Source organism: Mycteria americana, chromosome 24, assembly GCF_035582795.1.
Source record: "Mycteria americana isolate JAX WOST 10 ecotype Jacksonville Zoo and Gardens chromosome 24, USCA_MyAme_1.0, whole genome shotgun sequence".
Classification (NCBI taxonomy): Eukaryota; Metazoa; Chordata; class Aves; order Ciconiiformes; family Ciconiidae; genus Mycteria; species Mycteria americana.
In genome coordinates this window covers 2,639,057-2,664,430 of record NC_134388.1, presented here as the reverse complement: position 1 = coordinate 2,664,430, position 25,374 = coordinate 2,639,057, and the positions used below count along the sequence as shown (strand labels likewise).

The following is a 25,374-nucleotide window of genomic DNA, read 5'->3' as shown; positions in this document are numbered from 1 at the left end:
TGTTAAAATGGGGGTAGCGTGTCTTAAGACGGGGTAGTAGGTGTTCATTGGGGGTAACGTGGGGGTTAATGTCTGTTCTATGGGGGGTGGTGCGTGTTAACTGGGGATAACGTGTGTTAACTGGGAGGTAGCACATGTTAAATGGGGGCAATGCACGTTTAAAGGGGTCCACGTCTGTTAAATGGGGTTAGCGTGTGCTAAAATGGGGCTTAAACAGCGGCTCGCCTCTGGCTTTTGTGCCCTGCACAGCTACTGGAAACCAGTAGCAGGGAGAAGGAGCTGGGGTGGGACCGGTGCGTGTGCGGCGGCAGCGTTGGTGCCAACGCTTCCATTTTCCACAGCTTTGAAACGTGTTTGCGCCCTGAACTTGGCCGGGCTTTCAAATTACAACATTTCACCCAAAACAAAATATTAACCACCATAATCATCCTAATAAGAAGAGCAACAAAACCCCGGCCAATGCCTGCTGCTGGCTTTGAGATGTTTTCCCTATAAAATAAAATATGTTTTCTAACCTCAGCACTGCTTCCAGATGAGCGACTGAAACTTTTTTTCTGGCTGACCGTATCAAAACCTTGCTTTTTCTTTTCTTTTTTTTCTTTTTTAACCTGATTTTGCCAGAATTGGCATGTCTTGGAGCCAACCCAATTGGCAGTGCCTTTACAAGAAGGGGGCAAAGATGATGATTTCTGTGGCTAAACCAGCCCAGACCCACGCAGGCCGCGACCCAGGTCTTGGTAACGTCTGAAATCATTGGTTTGCATAAATATAGTTTTGTGGGAGATGAAAGTGAAAGCAATGGGGCTGTTTGCAGGTGTGCATGGAGGTTTCTGCAGGCAGTAGGAAAATAAAGCCAAGCTCCTGCCATCCTTTGGCCCTCTCTGCTCTCCCAAAAGAAAAGCCAAACGTCCCATTTCCCTGGCCATCCCCATCCCCAGGCTGGGGACGTAACATCACTCTGCCCTCGCTTACCCATAGGCAGCAGTGAAAGACGATAACCAGAGCGAAATCAATGTAATCCTCCTTTTATTTTCACTTTGTCGTGAGTATGTAACAGCATCGCACCCGAGCTTATGTTTGTTTAAACAAAAATAATATCATACTGCATTTTTTTTTTCCCAACGTTCAGAATAAATGGTAAAAATGTAATAAATGTAAACTGCACTTGGCACCATTTGGATCAATAAATAAAATTAAAAAAAAAAAAAAAGGAGAGAGAGAAAGAACGCATTACGTAGATGGCACACTATGGTATCTAAATAAATAACATAAGTTACTTCGAATAAATAGAGAGTATCTAAAATATAGATGCATTGCATCAACTTCTGCAGATGGTCGGTCAGACCCGACAATACCGGAAGGGAAATGGGTTTATCCGGATGGTGCCGAGCGGAGCCGCAGGCTGGACCGTGCGCTCCCACCCTGCTCCCGCCGACAGCGGTGAAACAAGTCTCCTTTTTTTCCTTTTTTTTCCTTTTTTTTTTTTTCTCCCCTCCTCTTGGGCCTCAAGTTTGAGGCTACGCCTTGTTTAACCAAGAATGAAAACATGTGGTAGCCCTACTTATGAAGGGAAGAAGGCTGAGGTTTTGAATACCGCCGAAAAATAATTTGTCTTGATAAACTGGGAAAGTGATTTCTTCCCAGCAAGTTTCTGGACCTGTTTAAATAAGGAACGTTCCCTTTGCCAGTGCTTTCATCGAGTGGAAACAATGATGTTAGACCCATTTCCCCCTCACAGATACCAAATCGGGAGTGAGACCATGTCAGCAAATGGGATCCCAACCGATGCGAGTGACGGCTGGATCCGAGCCAGAGCCGGAGCCGCCGCGCTTCGGCCGCCTCCTGCACCGGCCAGCGTTACACAAACACAGGCGCGTACGTATATAGATGTGTATAGTAAAACACAATGAAACGTCCCATAACTCATTGTCGGAGAGCCGGGATAACATAACACTCATATTTTGCGCTGTCACAACCACCAGAATAGGTTTAAACATCTCCTCATGTTTCCAAACCTCCTGATTTTTCGAACGCTCTGAAACACCCTCATCTCCCGGGGAGCGATGCCGCTGCAAGCTGCAAAGCTGCAGCAACAGATAGGCAAGCTGCAAAAACCCCCAACCTAAAAACCACCCCCCCGACAGATGTTGCACACTGTTTATTATTATTAACATTAAATAACGCATGGGATGATGAGGAAGGAGCCAGATGAGATTTTGCTGTAGCTTTGAGTAGGGAATTTTCCAGCCTTTTTTGCCCTTTCTGCATTGTAGACATTCTTCCGGACAGCTCCAGCTCCTATTACAGCAGAGAGGGCTGTAGAAATGGAAAGCATTAGGGAAATATCAGCCTTTCGATTGGAACCACATTTCCATGCCCAGGCGGCGGCGAAGCGGTGCAGGATGGCACGGGTCGAGCAACGCTCCAGCAGCGGAGCCGAAGGAGCTTCATGCGGAAGACGGGCCCCGAGTAAGACGCACGAAAGAAGACGTGCAAGCAAAGCCATCCTTTGGCCACGGCCGTGATGCCCCAGCTAACCCCGAGACCTGGTCAGGGAGTTTTGTTTCCAAATCCCAGCTGCAATCCAGCTGCACCCAAAAAAATTAAGCAGGCGCAGCGTGCTCTACACCTCTGCATAGGCCGGTGCTCAGCTGCTGGCAGGGTGAAAGAAAAAAAAAAAAGAGAAAAAAAAGATTAATTGGAGCTATTCACGTTGGTTTGTAACACACGCATTGCATCGGGGTGGTTTTTCTTTTTTTCCCCCGGCGCGCCTGTTTTTTGGGGGTTGCAAGCTGGATTTGCGCTGTGCCTGGGTGCACCTGGGGGTGTTTGGCAGCTGGACGGTATGAGAGTGCGTCTGGGGAGCCCAGGCACCCTCCGCCGGCTCCCGAGCCCCCTCGCCTCCCTGCTGCTCCCAGCAAGACCCTGGTGAGAGCAGGGTCCCCTTGGGCCGGGAGAGCCGTCAGCCCGCTCACGCACTCCGCTGGGTGCCTGCAAATCAAGGCACCCTAAATCCCTAGATATTGCAAAAAAATTTCCCAAGCCAGGGTGCAAACAGCTACCTGGGGAAACGCAACAGCTCCGACGTCTCCCAGCCACCTCCTTGGGCTCAGGGTACCACAAGCGGAGGCGGCTCCGGGAAGCCCTGCTGCAAATCCTCCCCCCACGGTGCCTGGTCCTGCACTGCTTCTGCAACACCTTACCTTGCTTTATTGCTCTAGTTCTGTAGTGGTTTTTTTTTTTTTTTTTTTTACTGGAGGCTTCTGCAACAAAAATAATTTTAGTTTTATAGTAGTGAGAACTGGAAAGCACCCAAGCCCTTGAGAGTGTAGTTATTATTATTAGATTTGGGTGCTCTTTTTTTTTTTTAAAGTCAAGAGCGAGCCGCTTATCTGCCGTGAGCGCGGCGCGGATCACGCTGACGGCTGCCCATCTGCTGTCCCCATCCTGCTCCCACTGCGCTTCCCCCGGCTGCTTATTGTGGGCCATCTTTTTAATTTCCATCCAAACCCAGTGGTGCAAACCCTCCCTGGCGGTGCTGCAGCACCTCGCAAGGCTGTTTTGGGAGCTCCGTGCACTTGCAGCGTGGCTCCAGTTTGCCCGGTCCCAGCGGCGTTTGCATCCCTGGGGTGCGGGTTCGCCAGCCCTTGCCGGTTCGCCAGCGCGTGCGTTGCCCCACGGACGGCTTTCGCAGCCCGTGCCCGCGGCTGCCTTCTCCCTTGCCCAGCGGCGAGGGGAAAACTCTGTGTTACAGAGCGCAAGCTGCTTTCCCGGGGACGCCGGGTGCACGGCCAGCCCTGCTGAAGGATGGTGTTTATATTGCTTCACTACATCCTGGCTCCGCTCAGCCAAGAACAGCGTTTGGATGAAAAGCAAGGAAAAAAACCACCAGCCTGGCCCTTTGCAGAGGTCGGGAGTGCTGCCGGTCACCCACCCGCGATGCAGGGGGGGGAGAGCTGTCTCCCATCCCAAACCGAGCTGTCCTGTCCCGGGGGATGCCGACCTGCTCCCCGAAATCCTGCAGCAGCATCCCTCGGCTGCTGTGGTCACCTCTACAAGCGCTCCTCCTCATCGCTACCGTGCTGGGATGGAGGTGCATGGGGTTTTTTTTTTCCCCGTTTAGCTGGACCGAGGAGCCGGGACACCGTTGCGATCGGGGGGTGGCAAGCAGAGCGTTTTCCCTCGCGCTGGTTAATGCCCAGGACATGACACCAATATTCTCCTTCTGTTTATGATTTGCTTTTTCTGGGAAGAGGGCCAAGGGGAGAAAACCCATCAATCCCAGGCAACAAATATAGCCTGCCCAGAGAATGCAAAAGTCTGCGGTCTCATTTATTTCTCCGCAGAGTAAACAAGAGTGACACTGCTGTAAATGCGAACCAGAGCCAAACGCCAGGCCCGAGTCCCCTCTCCCGCACGATTCAAGCCTCGCCGAGGCGATGGGCAATACTCACGTGCCGTGGCCGGGAGAGCCGGTCCGGCTTGCGGGAGATGCCAAACCGCGGATGCTCCTGCCCGCGCTGCAAACCCGGCGGAGGGCGGCGAGCTCCACGGCTTCGCTGGTGGCCTCGTGAGGCTCTGTCACCTCCCTGGCGGTGGCAGGTCTCCAGCCCAGCTGCCCGCAGGGGGGGACAGGAGGTTAATCCAGTTACTTCAGCTTATGGCGAGTTTTAAGAAGAAAAGCCTGGGGCTGCAGGGAGCGAGGCGATGGCAAAGGGGGCACAAGCGGGCGCGGGGAGCGGAGCCGGAGGCTTTCCCCCGAGCGCAAACCGCTGTCGGTGTATCTCTGCTCCCAAACACGGGGATTTGGGGTGCTGAATTGCCCCTGGCAGCGCAGGGACCCCAGCACGGCGGTCACGAAACCCTGGGAAACCCCCGTGCAGGGCAGCTACAGACCATAGGGCTCAGCCCCCATCCTGGGGCAGCACGGGGCACCCGCAGCCGTCTAGCGCAGCCCGCAGCTGTAACGCACCCCGTAACGCACGCCGTGCGCGCAGCACACCCTGTCCAGTACCGCGCGCCACCGGCGCCGCGCCGTATGCAGCAGCACCCGCACAACACCCCCCGTGCACAGACACACCGCCCGTGCAAAGCACCGGCACGCGCAGCACACCCACCACGTAACGCCTGGCGCGCGCGGCGCGCCCCGCACCCGTCGCCTCTGCTGCTTTGCAACGCCCCATCTGCCGGTAACTCAACCTGCGCGCGTGGCACGTAACGCGCCCCGTGCACGCCGTGCACCCCGAGTGTAGAACATGCCCTCTGCATGTTGCACACCCGCCGTCACCCGCCGGGGGGGCTGACAGGGACCCCTGGGCCACCCCCGGGGGGGGACAACAGCCGCGAGCAGCTGTCACCGCTCCGACAAGTGCGGCCTCCGCTGGCGCTGACAGCCACGTCTCTAGTCCTGCGCGGCGAGCGGGACGGTAACGCCGAGGGACGCACCGGCAGCTCAGTCTCTCCTCCTCCAGCCAGAGGCCTGGGGCCCGTCCCTCTCCCCCTGCCGCAGCCCCCGGTCCCTCTGCCCGGCGGCCAGCGGGGTTCTGGGGCCGGGGCATCACCTCTCCCGCCCGCTCCTCCTGGGGGGGGCCCCGGCCCTTCACACGCAGCCGCACTCCTTGGCCGAGAGCTCGTTGACGGTGTAGTAGCGATTGTAGGCGTCCAGGAAGGAGACATCGTCGTCGTAGGCCAGCGGCCGGCAGCAGGGTCGAGCCCGGACCTTCTCCTTCTTGATCCTCCTCCTGCTCCTCATGCTCTTCAGCGAGAGGTCGTAGCTCCGGACGGCCGCCTCGCAGGTGCCGCTGCAGTAGCGGAAAAGCACCGTCTCGTCCGACTCGTAGCCCAGGCCCAGCTCGCTGACGCTGACCTCCAGCTCCTTCAGGGCGCAGGGTTTGTGGCGGGCGCGGGCGCGCTTCCTGCGGCTGCCCGCCCGGGGGAAGAGCTGCAGCTCGTGGCCGCCCGAGTTCATGGCCTGGCTGTAGCGCTCCACCAGCGCCGAGATCAGCTGCCGGATCTCCCCCTCCGTGTAGCTCTCCAACAAGCTGCTGTCTGCAACAGAAGGGGCGGACGTTAGCGGGTGTCCCCCGGGGTGGTGAACATTCCCCGGAGCGGGTGGCGGTCCCCTGGGGCAGGTGGGTGGAGGTCCCTTGCGGCGGGTGGATGTCCCCCAGGATGAAGGTCCCCAGGATGAAGGTTGGAGGTCCCCCATGCCAGGTGGATGTCCCCCAGGATGGAGATCCCCTAGGGCAGGTGAATGTCCCCCAGGATGGAGGTCCCTTAGGTGGGTGGCTGTCCCCCGGGATGGAGGTCCCTTAGGTGGATGGCTGTCCCCCAGGATGGAGGTCCCCCGGGGTGGTGGCCGTCCCCCGGTGCTGGCTGCCGGCTCCCTCCGTGCCCAGTAGCAATTGCAAAAATTGCAAAATTGAGCCCCGCAGCCCGACAACGTGTGGCCAAACCACCGCGTCTCCCAGAAGCCGCCTTTGAGATGTGCATGGGGTGCCCGAAGGCTTTAAAACCCAAACCCCAAGGCCAGAGATCCCCGTGGCCTTGGGAGCCTCAGGGTGGGTGCGGGGGGGATGCCGCAGCCGAGGCACCCCAGCCGCGAGGGCAGGAAGGCGGCAGGGCGAAAAAACCCCAAACCCTTCCCTCCCCTTTCCCTCTTCTGCCTTATTTTCTTTTTTTCTCCCTACCAGCTCTCCCCTGCCTGGAGCCGTCCCAAGCAGCCCCTTCCACTGCACAAAATCAAGTGCATACTTAAAGGTTAACTATTTAGGGGGGGAAAAACCCAATCCACAATTAACTCCTGCCATGCTCATGGTTTCCAGATGGCTGCGGCCGGGGAACGGGACAGCCGTGCTTCTCCGGCACGGCCAGACGCTGGCACCGTGGTTGGGATAGCGAAAGGACGAAGCGCCTGCATCCAGGCAGGAATTAAAGCAGCCAGTGCTGCTCCTTGGTGGTATCACCCCCATGTGCAAAAAAGGGGGAAAAAAAAAAAAAAAAAAGTGGAAAAACCACCTGATCCTGACCAAAAGATGATGCTGCAGAAAAGCTCAATGGGACTGGGGAGAAACACCAATAAATTCAATGCTCGCACTGTTTCCCTATGGCCTGGGTGGAAGGACCGTCCCCCAGGCCAGCAGCCAACCTGCAGACTGTCCCCAGCCGCCACTGGCAACGTCCAAGTCCCTTTGTCCTAACCCTAAAGCCAGGGTTAGTCCAGCTCAGCGTGGGGGAGGCACAGGAAAGACAGAGGAAAGTGTAATTTGACAGCTTGTCATCGATTTCCAAATTTCAACCCAAAAAGAAGTTCTTCTGGTTTGGAATCAAAACAAACATGCCGGAGATTTTCAGCACGCCGCCAGCGCGAAGGGGCGAGCGGCGCTGCGGGGGAAGTCGCTGCCTCCCCGCAGAGCGGAGCCGTTCCCCCTTGTTTTCAGCTCCCGTTTGACATTTTGCATTTGTAAAAATAGTGCAGAAATAGAAAAAAACTTTAAAAAAAAAGCCTTTTCGGAGCTAAAAAAGCAGCTTCTTCCCATTAAGATGAGCTGTTTGCATTCGGTTTCCCTATGTTCGGTGCCCAGCGGCTGCGTTTTTGCAGGACCCCCCGCTCGCCGGCCCAAGCCCTCCCTGCTGTGCCCCAAGCTCCTCTTTAAGCACTCGGAAAGGGGATGCACAGAAGCGAGAGAGAGTGGCGGGGAAAGCAATCGGGGAATAAACCCGCCAGGCTGCGTCGGGCTTTGCTTGCGAGCCAAAAGCGTGCCCCGCTGGGGGTGCGGGGCCGGGTCCTGCGGGTGCGGGAGGGACGGCGGCCCCGGGCAGAGGCGCAGCGGCTTACACTGGGAGAGCAGCGAGCTGTGGTGTTGCAGGGCCCGTGGGGATCTCCGCGGAGCCACCGGCAGCGAGGAGGAGGAGGAGGAGGATGCCCGTGAGGAAGACGGCGAGGAAGGCAAGGGGCTGTATTTCCGGCTTCCGTTGAACATGTCTCTACAAACTAAAATGGATAACATGGAACTGAGGAGCATCGATGCAATGGCTGCAAACTTCCATACCTTCATCTTAGAGCAAGTCAGAACATTGAAACTCTGCAAAACAGGCAAAACAAATATCCTTATTACGTGGCCTTTGCCCGTGGCCCCCTCTTCCCTCCCCCCGTCCCCGCGGCTTGGGCTGGCTGACCATCTCCCATGGGACCACCAGCATCCCCTTGGCTCCATCTCGTCCCCTCCGCCCTCCCGAGTCTGGTTGCAATAGGGAAACTGAGGCACGGAGATACGGCGCAGCCCAGGGCTGCGCTGCAAAGGGGAAATTTGCCGCGGCAGGCGAGGGTGGCTTGGGGCCGGTGGTGGCAATGGGGACAGGGCGGTGTCCTCAGCCAATGCATCCCTGACAGCACGCAGCCTGGCCGGGCAGGTGGATATCCACCTCCCCTTGCTCTGGCCAGGTCTCCTTGCGCTGGGCGCCGATATCGCAGTGGGTGGCTGTGAGTAAAGGACGGGCAAACTCATGGCGTGCCAGCCCGTGACACCCCTTCGCCTGGCACATCCCCTCCTTGGGACCTGGCGAGCAGTGGAAGGAGCCCCCGTCTCCATCCTCCTCCCCCCTCCTTTGCAGAGCCCCGGTGTGGTTTGATGTCCCCGTCCTTCAGCAAGGTGCCCGGAGCACCGCGAGTCCGCTCCTGCCATCCTCTCACCCAGATGCTCGGCCGGAGCCCAGATCCCTCCCACCAGCGTACCGACACGGCAGCTCCATCAAAACCAGCCGAAATCACGAAAACCTCAGGAAAAAATGAACGGGGTGGCTGGACCCTGCCGGCGCGGCTGCGAGGCTTGCGGTGGGACCGGGCACCTCGGCCCTGCAGATCATCCGGGGTCGCAGCCCAGCAGTTTCTCAAAGCGTAACCCCCCCCGCTGGCATTTCCCTCGCCGGCGAGGCAGGCCCTTACCTTACGCCATTCCATTTTCTCCATCCAAAGCAGATTGGATCTGGTGGGATTTTACAACTGACCCTGCAGCCGGGCAGGGCAGCGGGGAATCGGGTCCGTGCTCCTGTCAATGGGCTGTCAGCCATTAAATCCCCCTCAAAGACAGGCTCTGGAAAGCAGCACGGACTTGCAGCTGCCGCCTGGCCCCTTTTTTTATTTCAGCTCCTAGCAAACTCCAAACATTTCTCCTTTTTAAATAAATTTTCCACGGGGGAAAAAAAAAAAAAGAGAGAAGGAAAAAAGAAAAAACTCAACCCCAGTTTAGCAATATTTGCCAAATAGAATTTACCGGGGGGAAAAAATATTTATTTTAAAATAGAATTTGACAGGTTCGCTTTTACTGTTATTGTAGAAAACAAGAAGGGCTGTGAACGCTGCCTCATCGCCAGCAACCCTTTATTTTACAGGATGCAGATAATTGCACATTAACTAACAGTAATTATATGCCCTGTAGGTTACAAGATAATTGTAGAACCCAGCCAGAGTCTAAATATTTTCAACTGGGCTATAAACAATGCCAAGCTAGAAAAAGAATAGTTTCACCATATAAGGAGGCAAGATCATGAAATCCCGCCGGGGTACAAAGCGGCGGAGCTGGCCGAGACACCGTGCCGATAAGCACCGGCAGCAGAACGTGCGTCGGGTCGAGAGTTTGCAGCCGGCTGGCGGGGAGCATTGGGAGCACCGGGAAGGGGCCGGTGCCGTCCCCGTCCGCTGCCGCCTCTCCTCCCGCGGAGCCAAGGCTGAGCCGGTCTCCCTGTCCTGCAGGCACGGGAAGGGTGATGGAGGCCGCCGGGTGCGTTTGCATCTACATTCATCATCGTAATTAGGTGCCAGATTTCTCCTCTGAGATACGAGCAGGAGCGGGGAAGAGGCACCAAAAATGCTCGTCGGCATCAAACGGTTCCCAGCAAGGCAGCGGGGATAGGTGCTAAATGGTGAAGGACCAAGAAAATTGCAGTTCGTTCTTGGACAGCTTGCAAAATTTGGGGAATGAAGGAGTCGGGAAGAAACAGCAGCCTCAGGTGAAGCAGACGGCAGGGGTTTTGGAGGGTGGGAAGGGACCCCGCTTGCGGTGATGTGTTGGACGGCGGCGGTTGGCTGTCCGGGAGGACGAGCAGCTTTCGGCAGCTGATGTTTGGGCATTTTGGGAGGTGAATGCCGCGGCGGACAACCAGCAATGGGGTCACACACGACCTAGAGCTCAACCTGCATCATCGCCTCCCGGGCTGCTCCCGGGGGGCTCAGCCCCCTTCGCCTTGCGCCGGGGAGGGAAGGGCTGCGATGGAGCAAGGCTGCGACACGCGATCCGTCCACCTGAGGAAGGGCCTCTGGCTTATTGCAAGCCCATAAAATTTTAGGAGAGCGGTTTCAGCCTCGCTGCACGTCCCATAAAAAAGCCTCCTATTTCGGCAGCCAGTAATTTCAGCCCCCACCCCCTCGCTGGTGACCTTTTGAAAGGCTAAAACCCCAGCTCCGACATGCAAAACAATAATAAAAAAAATTATTCCGGGCTTTGCCTTCAGTTTCTTTTGCGCTAAAAAGCCACAGACCGCATGTGCCAACCTGCGGGGAAAGCTGAAGTTCAGGGTGGGAGGAAAGGAAAAACGCACAGGCACACAGGAATTGCAGCCGTGACTCACCTGGGACGACGCTCGAGCTCTGCCCTCCCGTCTTTCTGGTTTCCACGTATTTTAAACCCACTCCCAGCAACAACAAATAATCGCAAGGGGTTTGACGTGCTCCCCTGGCCCTGCCGCCCTGCGGGGCTCTCCCGCCGCTCTGTTTAGACAGATCGGGTACGGTCCCGCTGGCTCAGCCCCATCCTGCGTCCCCCATCCCCAAAACCTCCCCAGGCGCAGACCTGCACCCAAAGGTGCCCGTGTCCCGGGATGCGCCATGCACCCCGAGCTGCCCGGAGGCGGTGGTTTGCACACGAGCGTGCAAAGCATTTGCAAGGAGCTGAAACGGGCAAAGCTGGCAGCCGGCGAGACCTGACGACAGCTCCGGCCATGCTGAGCGGTGCCGGGCTCCCGCGGGGAAGGGGACCCGGGGCCAAACCTCCAGACCACGCGTGTTTGCCGGCAATGCCAGGCTGCTGTGAAAAAGTTGCCTGTGGCTATTGCTTAGCATCTGGTGGAGCAAGTGTTCATAGAATCATAGCCTCATAGGATGGTTTGGGTTGGAGGGGACCTTTACAGGTCACCTAGTCCAACCCCCCTGCAAGAGCAGGGCCATCTTCAACCAGAGCAGGTTGCTCAGAGCCCCGTCCAACCCGACCTTGAATGTTTCCAGGGATGGGGCATCCACCACCTCTCTGGGCAACCTGGGCCAGTGCCTCACCACCCTCATCGTAAAAAATTTCTTCCTCGTATCTAGTCAGAGTCTGAGTGTTGATGTGGCCAAGTCTTGCTCCTGCTGGCCCAGCGAGCCTCCAGCAAGGAGACACCGGGGTCTTCCCAGCCCGGACCAGGCGGTGCTGGGCACGGCCGCTGCCGAGTCTTGCTGCCGCTGCTCTTTGCTCCGGTCTCATCGCAGCTACTCCACCAGGCAAAGGTGCAGCCATCTCCCTGTGTTGCCAGCTCCGGGCTCGGCACAGCAGGATGGATATCCCGTGTCCCCAGGGCCGGGAGGCAGCCCTGCCGCTCAGGGTACCCCGACTGGCGCCCAGACCTGGAAAATCGCCCATTAAATCCACGCTGGTGGCTCGTCCCTCTCGCTCAAGGCAATTTCGTAAAAAGGAGAGTGCGTTCCATGGCATTTGGTTGCAAGGCAGAGGTTGGTGGCTGAAATGCCGGGCGGGGGGGACAAGGTTGCTCCAGCTTTGCCCCCTCTTTCTGGAGGGGATGGAGGAACCCAGCAAACCCTGGGCTTTGGGGTGCTGCAGGAGCTGTAGGTGCAAAAACGTGGGCGTGAGGGCGTGCCAAGGGGCTGTGCCAAGGGACCGATGGGGAGCGTAGGGGGCAGGACAGCTCGCAGAGAGGTGCGGTCTCACCCGAGGACGCCTGGTCCTCGCACAGCCTCCTCTGCCAGCACAAAAATCCCTCTTTTCACAGGGCAAACGGGCAAGTACGGCTGTGCCGGGCACCCCACAGAATCACAGAATCGTATAGGTTGGAAAAGACCTTTAAGATCATCAAGTCCAACCGTAAACCTAACCCTACCAAGCCCACCACCACACCATGTCCCTAAGCACCTCATCCAAACGTCCTTTAAATACCTCCAGGGATGGCGACTCAACCCCTTCCCTGGGCAGCCTGTTCCAGTGCTTGATAACCCTTTCAGTGAAGAAAAATTTCCTAATATCCAGTCTAAACCTCCCCTGGCGCAACTTGAGGCCATTTCCTCTCGTCCTGTCACTTGTTACCTGGGAGAAGAGACCGACCCCACCTCTCTACCCCCTCCTTTCAGGCAGTTGTAGAGAGCGATGAGGTCTCCCCTCAGCCTCCTCTTCTCCAGCTCGACTCTTCCCCGCTCGACTCCTACCACGCGTCTCTGGGACCTAAATCCCAGGGGCCATCACAGCTTTACGAGTCACCCTCTGCCACAGGCTGCGCCTGCGGGTTTACCCCAGCCCCAGAACACATCCACGGAAGCCACACCACAGCCGTCCGTGGGGCCGTGCCCCAGGTTTGCGGGTGGGGTCTGGGCGCTCGCAGCCACGTTACGTCCTGGGGAGGGACCCAGGGATCCTCCCTGGCTTTGATGAAAGGCCAAAGTTTGCGCTCAGCTTTTCTTCTGGAGATGAGCCCAAAAGCTCCCTATTTTCCTGCGTTTTCCTGATAATCCGTTAATGCGATCACAACTGTCTAGCCGCGCCGTGCCTGCTGCCAAGCGGGAAACCCAGTCCTGCAGGAGAAGACCCTTCCCTGCCGGACAGCCCCAAACCCAGCCCCGTTTTGCAGGAGCCCAGCACTAAAACGGCTCCGGCTCGAAGCCTGTGCTCTGGCAGCCTCCTCCAGCACCACCTGCCCCGCTCTCATCCCCACTGCAACCGGTTCCTGCCGGGGCTCACTGCTTTCCAGGCAGAGGAAAAACCACTCCGTGTCCTGAAGAATTGGAAATCTTAAGGAAAAACAACAAATAGCAGCACAGCCAACTCCCATCGCTTAGTCTGGAGGGAACGAGTTGATTATCTTGGCTCCCCCCGCCGCTGCAGATCCTCCCCAAAACCCTCCATGAGCTCCTCGTGCCTCTCGTCTTTATTTTCAAAGCGGATCCAACAAATCCACCCCACGGCCCTAAGTAAACTTTTCCAAGGCTTGATTATCCTCGCCGTTCAGCAAAAATCGAGCCACATTGCTATTTTTCTTCGCTTCAGCTCCCAAGTGTCGGCATTTCCGCTGCCTTTTCCTGCTAAATCAAAAAGCAGCAATCCCTCAGATGCATCACCTTCGCTCACAAAAACAGAGCATTTTGGGCTTCTTGGACTTCCCTCACTTTTCATGCTCTCGGGTTTTCTCATAGCAATTTTTTTCTAAGCCATTTCCAATTTTTCAAGCGGACTCTTAGGATTTGTTTCCGACATCCGCTGACTCCTTAAAGCCTCAGCTCCTGGAGTCACAAGATGAGGGGGGGAAAGGAGAGCTTTAGCTTTTTTTTTCACCCTAAATCCTCCTTGCTGGAGTGGGAAGGAGATGTGAAAACTTTCACTCCTGATACTTCAAAGCCCAGAAAGCAGAGAACCCAAAAGACATTATATTATAAGTGTGTCATAAATTTTCAGTCGATTCATGCTTCCGGGCATCGATTCATTATTTTCAAGCGCTCGGCCCCAGCCACGCCGCAAGAATGGATGAGGCCACAGAGTGGCCGAGGTTTTTTTGGCAACATGAAACACTTGGAAAGACGAAGACCTTGATGGGACATCAGAGAGAGCTTCCACCTGCCACACAATGTTTACTTTAGTGCCTTACATGGGAGCCAAGCTGCTTTGAAATCCCAGCTCCTCATGACTCACCCCGCAGGAATTAAACAATTTCCATCCAGGCTCATGGTAAAGCAGCTCCAGGGGCTGCTGAAAAGCGGCTCCTCCAGCAGCAGCCTCCAGCTCAACGCCTGGTCCTGCTCCGAGAACGGTCGGCCGCTCCCGGAGGGAACGGGGTGGCGGAGAGACCGCCTGGGCAGACTTTCCCCAAAACTTAGTGCGCTAAGTTTTGTCCTGACATGGTTTTTGGGGAACTGAACCCCCCGAAGGGCATCGGTGTGTCTGATACCCCTGAGCGGGGTGGATGCTGCACTGAGAGTACCAGAGCCTGCAGCGGGATGGCCAATGCCCCAGGGAATAACCAGCCCCAGAATGGCAAAACTGGCCCCAAAATGGGGAGCGTTGGAAGGAAAAAAGCCCCGGATGCTGATCTGAGTTGAACCGTTGGATTTTCCTGCTCTTTTGAGAGTAAGTGGGTGCATAAAGGAGGGGAAGAGAGACAACGTCCCCATCTCCAGCTCCGCTCCGGAGGTTGCTCCGGGGACACGGAGTGCCACCGTTTCGGTGCAGACATCCCCTTGGCTGGGGACACGGCGCAGCGGCACCCGCATCCTCGCCGGCGGCTCTCCCGCCCCAGCACGGCGGCGCAGCCCCGCGCTTTGAATGCCAAAAGCAGTGATGGCCACGGTGCATGGCACGGCCCCGCGGCGCTGGCTCGTCCCTGCGCTGCCTTCTTCCCCTTCCCGGCTCTCCCCGCTCCCCCGTAAGCAAAACCAGAGCCGAGCGCGGGACACATGGTTCTGCTTTGCCTAAGTGAAAACCAGCCCAACGCGAGAAACTCCAAAGCTCTTCCCGCAGCCCCAGCTTCCCCCAGTCGTCTCCCAAAGGGCCGACCACAAACAAGCCAGACCCTCATCCCTGGGCTCCCCGCTGCAGCCCAGCTCCTCTGGGAAAGCCTTTTGGGGAGACCGCCAAAGCCCCTCCTGGCTACAGCTGCTCAGCACGGCCCCAGCGAGGAAATGGCAGCGGCGGAGCCGGTCTTGGACCCGCGGGATGGCGAAGGGGGAGAAGGGGCTGTGGCCGGGCGAGGGAAGCATCGGCGTTCCTGGGGGTGCGGGGAGCCCCTCGGCAGAACACGCCAACCAGCGGCAAGCTGCGCCGTTCCCACGCTGACATGACATTTACGTTCGGGCTGAATTACGGCGGGTTTGGTTTACATCTCTCCAAACAGCTCGGCAAAAAAACCCCCCCAAAACTACACCACCCCATCATCACGATAAAAATAATAAGAAAAATAAGTCGTCACCAAGCCTGTGCGACACAGCTGAAGGGTTTGCTAGGGGCACGTGCACCCCGCCGTGCTGCAGGAGATGCGGGGGTGATGGCCACGCCATGCTCGAGGTCGTGGCTGGAGAAGGCAGATTTCATGGACGCCGCGTCTCAATGCGAGCAGCAAGGTCGGGGCACAGCTCTCCAGCCCTGCTGAGCTGAGACCGGGTAGTTGCCATCAGACGGAGCAGCCCTGCTCTTGGCTCCATCCGTATTCCCACCATTTCCCTCATTTCGGACTTCAGGGAGCCAAACCGTCTCAGAGGCAGCCGGGCTGAGCACCGGAGATGGCACCAGGAGGTGGAGGAATTTTGGGTACGTTAACTCCTCCGTGCCGTACGCACGCCCCGCATCCCTAGGCACCCCCAGCGATGTGCCTCACCAAAGGGCATCTCCTCCCCGTGGGCCGTAGAGCTGGGGGCGAGGAGGCACAGGACCCCCGCAGCCCCCACGGCACGGCCAGAGCCGTGCGCCAAGGAGGACGTGCCCCGTCCCGTGTCCCTCAGCCGGGGGAGCCCCTGGTGCCGACGGGCGCTGCCAGCGAGGGGGTTTGGGAGCTCTTCCAGGAGGGGATGGAGCACAGGGGAGGAAAATCCCAATTTGTGCCATGGCCAAGGGGCACCTTGAAGCGCACGGCGGGGCAGAGCACCCTGCTGCCCCGAGCCGTGCCGGCTTGCGCGGACAGCAGCTAAAAATCGCCGGGATGGAAAACCCAGCGCCAGTGCCCTGTGCAGCGCCCGGCACTGCTCCACGCCAGTGCCCCCAAACCAGAAACCCTGGGGCCACAACCCGCTCGCCTTCCCTCGGCCCTCCCGGAGCAGAGCCAGCCCCACTCAGACCCATTTTGGGGCTGGACTCCTCCAAGGAGTCCTCGCGAGCCGGATGCCGGGATGGTGCCGGCCGATCTCACCGCCTCCCATCCCTCCCGCAGGATTTCTGCTCTCACCGTCTGGCGTGTGCCCCGGCTCGGCACGGGGCTGCGGGGAGGCAGGCAGCCCCGCGGGATGCATCTGTGCCCTGGGAGGAAGCGCCGGCGCCTTTGATTCCTTCCCCGGAGGTCCCGCGCGGGCTTTCATGTCATTAATTAACAAGGGATACGCGGTGGGCGCCTGGCGGGGAGGAATCCCGCCGCAGACGCGGACCCAAGCATGGTGGCGTGGTGATTTCTGCCGCGGTGTCCTGCCACATCCCCCCCCTTGGGGCCAGCTCGGCCCTGCCCGGGCTTGGCTGATCCCTGCGAGGGCAAATAAAGACGCTGCTTTTCCTCCAGCCTCGACTGCCCTCGTCTCCCAGCCTGCCAATTCCGTCCGTGCTGCTCTCTCCGTTGCTCGCCGGGGCACAACGGAGGCAGATACGCAGCTGCAATATAAATCAGCATTAAAAAAAAGCGCGGTTTAAAGGCAGCACGACTCACTGCAGTGTTCACCCTGCCTGGCCAGCGCAGGGACACCCGCGCGGTGCCTGCAGGGAGGTCTGGGGGCACCTGGCCAAGCCCTGCACCCCAGCACTCCTCGCCCCCCCCAGTTCTGCAAAAAATCATCGACAACATCACATTTTAGGGATCTCTGTTCCTCTTCCTATCTAAAAATCAGCCAAAGCCTTTAAAAATCCTAGCTGGTTGGACATGGGCAGCGTGGTCCCCAGCCCGCGGTCCCCAGCCCGTGGCGGTCCCCAGCCCAGCGGCTGCACGTCCCTGCTGACCCTGACGAGGTGCGACTGCTTCGCCAAGGTCAGCAAGGCTATAGCAACCCAAAAACCGTTATAAGCTGATTCAGAGAGTTCTAAGCAGCAGCAAGAGCCGCCCTTTATGATAAGAGATGAGGAATTAGAGATAAAATTATGAGAAAATGCTTCAGGAGCGTATTGCTCGGCGAGTCAGCTGGAGCAGGAGCGTGGCTCGTGGCACGATGTGAAATAACGCCGTAACGGGCAACGAGGTGGGAATAAAAACTGCAAAAAAACCCCACTGATGCAGCCAAATCCCTGTGAAAATGGGCAGAGAAAATAAAATATATGACTTGAAATCCCACCAAACCCAGGACGGTTTCTTTAATCTTGCAGGAAATCAGGGATAACTCCAGCCAAAAAAACCCCACAAGCAAGACCCCCCCGGTGCCGGGCACCCAGCTTCATCCACTGTCCAACACCGTTTCTCCAGCCCCAAATTTCCCACTCACGCCGAAACCTGAAGTCTGAACATCAATTTTTTTTTTTTCCCGGAGTGACAAACCACCCCCCATGCACTAAATAACCATGCGATGCCAAAAAGGGGTGGTTTGTCGGAGGAAACTAATTACTGTGGCTTGTTTGAACAATCCCAGTGCCTCGGGAAATAGGGTTAAAAGCTTAAATTTTGGCAGCGAGATGAAGCCCAGGCCCCAGATGTGCTTTCCTCTGGGCTGGTTTCAACACCGCTGGTATCTGTGAGCTGCCACAGATGCGCTGGGGGCAAAATCTCCTTTTTTCCCCAAGAAAAGCAAAGCCCTCAGTGGGATCCAGGAGGGCAAAACACGACAGGGGCAGGAGGGCAAGAGGGCTGCCATAAAAGCATCACCTCCTCCCACACAGCGGCTTTGGCCACTTTTGCCTTCCCTGTTTTTGTAGGGTTTTCCTTCTTTGTGGATTTGGCCGGCGTCACGGCACGCTCCACCCCCCCCAGATCCCCAGGGGGGGTCACCGTGCCGCAGCGTGCCTCAGTTTCCCCTTTGCAAGAATGCCCTGGGAGGGACAAATGCCCTCGAAGGACTCCGTGTATTAATTCCCCATTTTTCCGGGGTGCACGCATTTTTCAGGGAGCAGAGGGGCCACCGCTGGCTTTTCCGCGTGTCTCTGGTGGGCTGGTGTGGTCCCTTCAGCTCCCACCTTAATAACTCCTGTTCTCATGCCCAGAGAAACAGATCCTGCCCTAACTCAGCATCCCTGCGAGCAGGACAGGCTGAGCCCGAAATGAGCCGTGCCGGGGGCAGGACGGCGGAGTTACAGCCCCCGGGCGCCCCGTGAGGGACGAGCACCCATCAGCGTCCCTCAAGAGCAGCCAGACCAAGAAGCGGAGGTGATGCCGATGCCACCTCCAGCCCAGCAGCGGGAAATCCCCCGTCCCTTCACTGCTCTTTTCCCTATATATTTCTTTTTGCACAGAAGGAGCCGGCTCGTCAAGGCGCCCGCCGGGGATTACAGCGCTTTGCTAAGGGCAGAGAGACCCGAGAGAGGTTTGCAAATCCAATTTGCACTAAACCCTTCCAGTGGGTTTTGGACGGTGCACAGACTAATATCCCATTAGCATTTACTGTCCGACTCCAGCAGCAACCGCCGACATATTGAACCACTTAGTGCTGCTCCAGAGCGAACAAATGAGAAATTCCTCCTGAGACAGCAACAGCGTTGGGCTGGGAATGGAGATTTTGGGTGGAGGAAGTTCAAAACTGGGAGATGCTTGGGATAAAGAGGGCTGGAGATGACGGGAATAGCTGGGGGGTCTCCAAAAGGCGGCAGGGCAGAGTGACCCGGACCTTCGCATGCAGAGATACCAATATGGTGCCGCAGCATCACGCCGATGCAGACGGTCAAGTCCCCCGAGCTTTCCTGTTGCTGTCGGAAAACCCACTTGGGATGCCCTCAGGGACCGGAGGCTTTCGCACGGAAGAGCCACGCAGCTTCCAAAAAAAAGCAACGTTTTGCCTTCCGAGCCCTCTGATCACACCCAGGACGTTGGTGCGCGGCAGAGCTGTGGCAACACTGCCCTTCCCTGCCGCACTGCCGTCTGCTGTGACTCCAGTTCGGATCCGATCGAGCTTGTGGATAAGAGATAGGGAGCCTTTTTCCTGCCCCCAGCTGATGGTGCGGTGCTCTGCGCTGCCGTAAAACGCTATTTGCAACCGGAGCGCGGCCGCTCAAATCCTGCCCGTGCTCCTGTGGAGGAGCTGACACCGGCAGCAAGGTGAGGGCAGGACCGTGGGGCAACGTGGGCAGGGACAATCTGCCCCTTTTCTGCCAGTTTTCCACCTTTCCCAGCCCAGATGCTGCGGTGGGACCTGCCGGCACTGCTTGGAGCAACAGGAAATTAAAGAAAGCGCTGCTGGAAGATAACGGCGCGGCTGGAGGAAGAGCTCCAGCAAGAAGATGGATTGCTGCGCATCTCCTCTCTCGCTGCCTGCAGGAGCAGAGCCAGCAGGCACGGCCAAACCCTACACCCCGCTGTTGTCCCCGTCCCGGCGAGGAGCCCCGGGCTGGTGTGCCGATGCCACCTCTCCTCCGTCGCCTGTGGCCGGTGTGGCCGGCGTAGCCTGTCCCACCGCAGCTCCTGTGCCTGTGCTTGCGGATGGAAAAGATCAATCGTCCTCAGACCTGCTCTTGGAGACGGGCAGGGGGCCAGACCCCCTCTCCTCCCCATCAGTCCTCTGCCAGGGAGATGCTACAGCAAGCGATGCTTCGCTAAGGCACAGCCAGACATCACCGTCCCTTCATGCCCACGCGTCCTTCCTCCGCCCGTGCTCAGCGGGCTCGTGCCACCCAAATCCTGGCTGGGTCCTTCCAGCCTCTCCTTTGCCCGCCCCGAACTTGGAGCACTAAACAGGCACGTCACATCCCACACCCCCCCAACCCCCCGGTTCGGGGCAGCGGGGCGACGTCCCCGGCACCCGGCCCAGCTCGGCTTGGTGGAGCATTGCTGCCAGCGGCCGCCTCCCGCATCCTCCTGCCACGTGTGGCAGCTCCACGGCTGGCACTGTCCCTCCCAGACAGCTCCGTGGAGCTGCTAAGCCTCAAAAATGTGCTCTTAATAAGCCAGCACCACTTAACGAAGACAGAGCTGCTCTATTAAATCAGAGGCGAGCCTTTCCTCAGGGACACCCTGGAGGGATGGCACTGGTGTCCCCAGGTGGGATGCGGCGCCTGCTTGAGGGGATGAAGATGTTTTGGTTCATACCCAAGGTTTTGGCTGGCTTTGGTCCCTGTGTTGCACAAGGGCGCGGCATCCCTGCCTGTGGCGGGGAAGGCAGCAGAAAGGGAAAACCCAGAAGGCTGCTCCAGCACTCTGCTGGGACCATCCCCTGCCCATTCCTGCTGGCACGGCTCTGCTGGCTGCAGCCCAGAGCTGCTTGGGGACCACGGCCACTGGGATGCTCTCCACAGGGACTCGGGATTTTGGCTTGCAGCCCTGTGCTCAGTAGCACGAGGCTGCCTGGGGCAGCAGGACTGGGGGCTCTGCCTCATTTTATGGTACCAAGAGGTCCTCGGCCACCAGCAGCCATCACCAAGTCCAATGGCCCGGGTGATTTATAGGGGACGGTCAGGGAGCAACAACAGCCAGCAATAAAAACACCCCATGCTCCTAGTCAGCTCTGTCAGAGCACAGCCAAAACCAACATTATTAAAGGCAAAAAAGTCACCACAAGCCATGCAGAAGCCCGTGGCCTGGTCAGCGATGCAAGCGTTCGGTGCTTTTGCAAACAGCTCTGCCATCACGAGCGAGACCCAGAGATGGCAAAGATGGGGCAAAAGAGGTTCTCACCCCCAGGACTCGACCAGAACGCGTTTGCTGGTGCCCGGCTGCCCCTGGAGCTGCCACGGCCTGGAGACAGCAAGGGTGGTGGGCTCCCAGCCCTTCCCAGCCCCCAAGAGCCCCCGACGATGGCCGTTTGCTCTATCCATCCCCCAAATCCTGGCCTGGTTGCTTGCTTTAAATAGGCTTTGAAAATTGGCGTTCATTTGGTTCCTTCGGGGATGCATTTTTCTCCCTGGGAAGGACTAGGGAGGCTTACAACCACCTCGCCCCTCCGCTGCGGCCTGGGAAAAAACAGGCCAAGATGAAATCGAGGGGCTCCCTAAAGCCCGGAGCCCCATTACAGCAAACCCTGCAAGCCCAGACCCTGCTCATGAATGATCCTTGCTCAGCACCGCGCATCGCCCGGGAGAGCTCACGGGTGGGATTTATTGCCCTGCCCAAAGCATCATGCAGCCAGGTCCCTGCACTGCAAAAAAGCTGCTGAAGTAGTGAAAAATGCAACTCGCGCCTTGGATTATTGCAGCCTGGGAGCGATGCTAAAGGGGGAACTTGCCCTCCTGGGACATCTCCTGCTGCGCTGGGGCTGTGTGGGGATGCCGGCCCCTTGGAGCGCTGCCTTTCCCCTACGAGGGCCAGGCAGGGCTGCCCTGCCTCCCTCCCGGCAGCCACCATCCATCCCCTTATACACTTGGTTTGGACAAAGTTCAAAGGAAACCTTTTCTGCTGGAAAAAAAAAAAAAGTGGTTCCATCAAAATCAAAACACTTCACGAAAAGCAGCATTGATGCAACTGACATTTCTTATTAGGGGACTGACATGCTGGCGACGCGGCCTTTGAACAGCTGTGGAAGGAAATGCTTTTTTGTCATCGTTCGAGAACAACGCGATGGCAAATAGATTGTTTCAATTTAGCTCTTTGGATGTTGAGTTACAAAGTGAGCCCGTTTCGGGTTTCGTGACGAAGAAGCAATGGGAACAAAACTGCTTGTGGCATTTCCCTTCCCAGGGCGATCGCAGAGGGGGTTGCTTCGTTTCTATGCTCTCAGGATGCTCCTTCACACGAGAGCATCTCCGCACCACGCCCGGCACAACCAGGAGGGAGCAAGTTTGGGTTTCTCTTCCTCTCCTCCAAATTTAATGGGGAAAGACTACTCCAAACTGGCCAAACCCCAGCAAAAGCTGCGTCGGGTGGGATTTCTCCAGTCCAACCAGCTAACGGAAGAGCTGGAGCAGACGGCTCACCCTGACCAAGGGACCAGTCCACCCCATGGCCGCATCGCTGTGGCAGCACTCCCGGGATGCCAAGTGATCCCTGGCACGGTGGGAACAGAGGGGCTGGCTGGTACCCGGGTCCTCACCCCCTCCCTACGCATGCTGAGCCCTGGGAGCCGCCAGCGCGGGACCACATGCTGCTGCTGTGGCCGGGCTTAGCAAGGGTCCTGGAAGCGGGATTATGCACATGTGCTTTAGCTTAGACTAGTAATGAAATTGCCTGTGGCACCAGGGGAAAAAAAACCACACCAGTAAAACACACACCAGTCCTGAGCTCTGCTACTGCACCTCCTGCAACGGGCACCCACGCGGGGCCCCTGGAGCCTCCCTCCTCTCAGCAGCTCCCTCTCCGCCGAGGCTCAGCCCCGCTGGGTACTGTGAGATGCTCTGTAGGAAGGCGCTGACATCAACAGGCCACTGACGGCTCTTCGTGACCCCCCAAGCCCACCCCTGCGTGGGCACGTCATGGCTCAGCATGTCACAGGATGGGGCTCTCCTGGAAGGGAAGCTGTCTGCTCTGTGTGCTGAATGCCAGCACACCAGGCACGTGCACGGCACGCTGCGCTGGGGACAGCCAAGGTGACGCCTGCTCTGGCCACGCTACCGGCTGGATTGTGTTTAGGGCCACATGAAAGGTACCTTGAGCTCAAAAAGTGGATGTTTCAAATCTTAGATCCTCCCTTGCAGTCCCCCCAAAGGTAGAAATCAACCTTAAAAGCATGCCCGGGAGCCCCCGAGGCTGGCACGGCCATAGGAAAGCAGCCCAACGGCAGCCCCTCCTAGGGCGTTTCACCGGGAGAGCAGGGAGATGGCCGAGTGGAGAGCTGTGATTCACGTCTGCACCGTGGGAGGGCACCCAGCGCAGCCGCAGCCAGGCCTGCTCCAGCACCCAGCATCACCCAGCCATCCCTTAGCACAGGCACCCAGGGGTGCCCACCTCCCAGGGAGAAGGGACACCGGAGCAGTGCCAGGACCTGCATGTCCCCCCTGGCTGTGTCACAGCAGACTGGACCAGCTCATCTGATTGACAGCCTTGGTGCTGGATGTCATGAGGCCTGAAAGGTGCTGGGCTTTCCCCTTGCCCTTGCAAATCCTGTGGCCGCGCAGCCCAGGAGGAGCCCGGTGCTGGCGCCGAATCCTGCTGCGAAGTCGGTACAACCGCGCACAGACCGACTGCAAAGCAGGAGGGACAGCCCGGCATCCCCCGAGCTTTCTGCAGCCAGCATCGGGATGTGCTGCACCTCCTCTGCTCCTTCCTCCAGGCAAGACACGAGCTGGACCAGGACTGAGCCAGCACCTCGAGATCCAGAGCTATTTAAAAACTTGAGATGTAGAAATGTAGGAAAGTCTCGTTCCCCACCCAGCCCAGCCCTGGACCTGCCGGGGATGGAGGCGCAGGACGAGCCCGCAGCTTGCTGCCGGCTGCCGGGCAGCCGTGTGGTGACACCGAGGATGCTGACACCAGGGCACTGCCACAGCCCAGAGCACATCTCAGGCGCAGCATCGCTGGCTCTGCTTCGCAACCCGGAGTCAGTGCCATAGCGGGTAGGTTTGGGGCCGAACCAAAGGCCCAGTTAAAACCAGCAGCAAAAAAAGCCCAAAACAAGTGCTCAAGCCTCCTAAAATCTTGCACAGAGATCCCCCCTTCCCTGCTTGATTTCTCTGCCCTGTGCCATGCAGCATCTCAGCCGCTTCTGCCATTAAATCTAGGAGCATCCACGAACATGAGAGTCTGAATTTGGGATCCACAGATGATCCTGGCTTCAGACCTGGGACTTCAGCACACGTCCAGGACTCAAACGCCGCTTCCGACAGCCATCAGTCCCTTCTCCCGCTGCGATAAACCATGCCCTCGACCCAGCGCCTAATTGTGGATTGGCTCCTGAAGCAACGATAGGATTTAAATCAGTGCTGGCTACAAGCTACCATATATGTGCAATAAAGATATCCGAGGTCTAGGTTGTTTTTTTAAAGCCTTCGTACAGACCGCAGCAAGAGTGGGAAATTCCCTCCCTCGACTCCGGGGTGAAATTCGCCTCCCAGCCCCTGCAAAACTCTGGATATGGTTACCAGAGCTCGGCGGCGGCCGAAAGCTGGCGGCTGGAGCCGGGAGAAGGTGACGGGGTTGCAGATGCAGACAGAGCCCTGCCGTAGATCCTTCCGTTTCTTAAACTAATATTTAGACAGGACGCATTTTCCCTCCTCTCCTGTGAACAAACTGCACCCTGAGCCGTCCCTCGCCGTGTTTGTGTTTCTGCGTGGCGGGACGGTCTCCAAGTATGAAGCAAACTCCTCCGGCAGCCGCAAAGGCCGCCCCGACACCGAGCGGGAGGTGGGTGGCGGGGGCCGGATCCCGACTCTCCCCCCTCCTCGCATCCTCCCGGGAAGCCCAAAGGACCCGGTTCTGCCCCGTTTGCGGGGTGACAGCATCCGACCCCGCCGGGCTCGGACGGGACGCGCGGCCCCAGGAGGGGGAAATAAAAAGCGGCGAAGCCCGGGGCCGGGGCCGGGCACCGCGGGGCCGCGCTCGGCCGGGTCCCCCCGGAGGACAGGGGCTCGGCCGGGACCCCCGGCGCCGACCCCCGGCCCCGCTCCGCCGGGCGAGGGGCAGGACCCGTCCCGGGCGCGGGCAGGTGCTCGGGGCCGCCGCTCCCGAGCCGGGGGCCGGGGCCGCCCGCGGGGCTTACCTGGACGCCGGGCCGGTGCGCAGCGCTCAGCGGCGGCTCCGTGCCGGGGCCGGGACACGCGTGGGGCCGGGGCCCGCCATGGGCGAGAGGCGGAGCGGCTCGGCACGGCTCGGGTCTGGCACGGCTGGGCTCGGCGCGGCGCGGCTGGAGCACGGCTCGGCTCGGCTCGGCTCGGCTCGGGGGGGGGCTCGGCCACCGCCTCCTCCCCGCGGCGGGGGGCGGGTTTGGAGCCGCCGGTTCCCCCGCCCCGCCCGGCCCCGCCTCCGCCCGGTCCCGAGCTCCGGTGCCGCTGCCGGTCCCCGTCCCGGTCCGGCCCCGCCGCCTCCCGCCCCGTCCCAGGCCCTCCCGCCGCCGCCGCCGCCGCCGCCCGCGCCCCGCAGCCAGGCGCGTCCGCGGCTCCTCTCGCAGCGGAGCCGACGGGGCCTGCCCGGCCCCTCCCCGCCCCGCCCGGGCGCAGCCAGCCGCCCCGGTCCTGCCCCGCATCCCCGGTCCTGCCCCGGATCCCCGGTGCTACCAGCCCGGAGCCCCGCTCCCCCAGCTCCCCGCCCCCGGAGCCCCCGTCCTGCCCCCCGCATCCCCCCGCTCCCCCAGTTCCCTGCCCCCGGCCCCCCTGTGCTGCCCCGGCCCCGGTGCCCGAGCCCTGGCCCGCGGGGGGGGCTGTGCGGGCCGGGGGC

The 25,374-nt window shown here is 58.9% G+C and overlaps 1 protein-coding gene across 7 annotated transcripts; it reads right to left on the bottom strand.

The window, feature by feature from the left end:
* Positions 1 to 1,025: 1,025 nt before the first annotated feature.
* On the bottom strand, positions 1,026 to 25,004 carry NRTN (neurturin). Of its 7 annotated transcripts, none has more exons than XM_075524646.1 (6): positions 24,701 to 24,832; positions 7,838 to 8,084; positions 5,446 to 6,048; positions 4,051 to 4,615; positions 3,204 to 3,263; positions 1,026 to 2,316 (listed from the first exon to the last, which is right to left on the bottom strand). In XM_075524646.1, exons 2-3 carry the CDS (start codon positions 8,055 to 8,057, stop codon positions 5,600 to 5,602), a joined length of 669 nt encoding a protein of 222 aa, XP_075380761.1. In that variant the 5' UTR covers positions 8,058 to 8,084; positions 24,701 to 24,832; the 3' UTR covers positions 1,026 to 2,316; positions 3,204 to 3,263; positions 4,051 to 4,615; positions 5,446 to 5,599. The 7 variants fall into 7 exon arrangements, with proteins under 7 accessions (XP_075380761.1, XP_075380763.1, XP_075380760.1 ...); XM_075524648.1 differs by having other exon boundaries at positions 4,455 to 4,615; XM_075524645.1 differs by having other exon boundaries at positions 3,204 to 4,615.
* Positions 25,005 to 25,374: the final 370 nt, after the last annotated feature.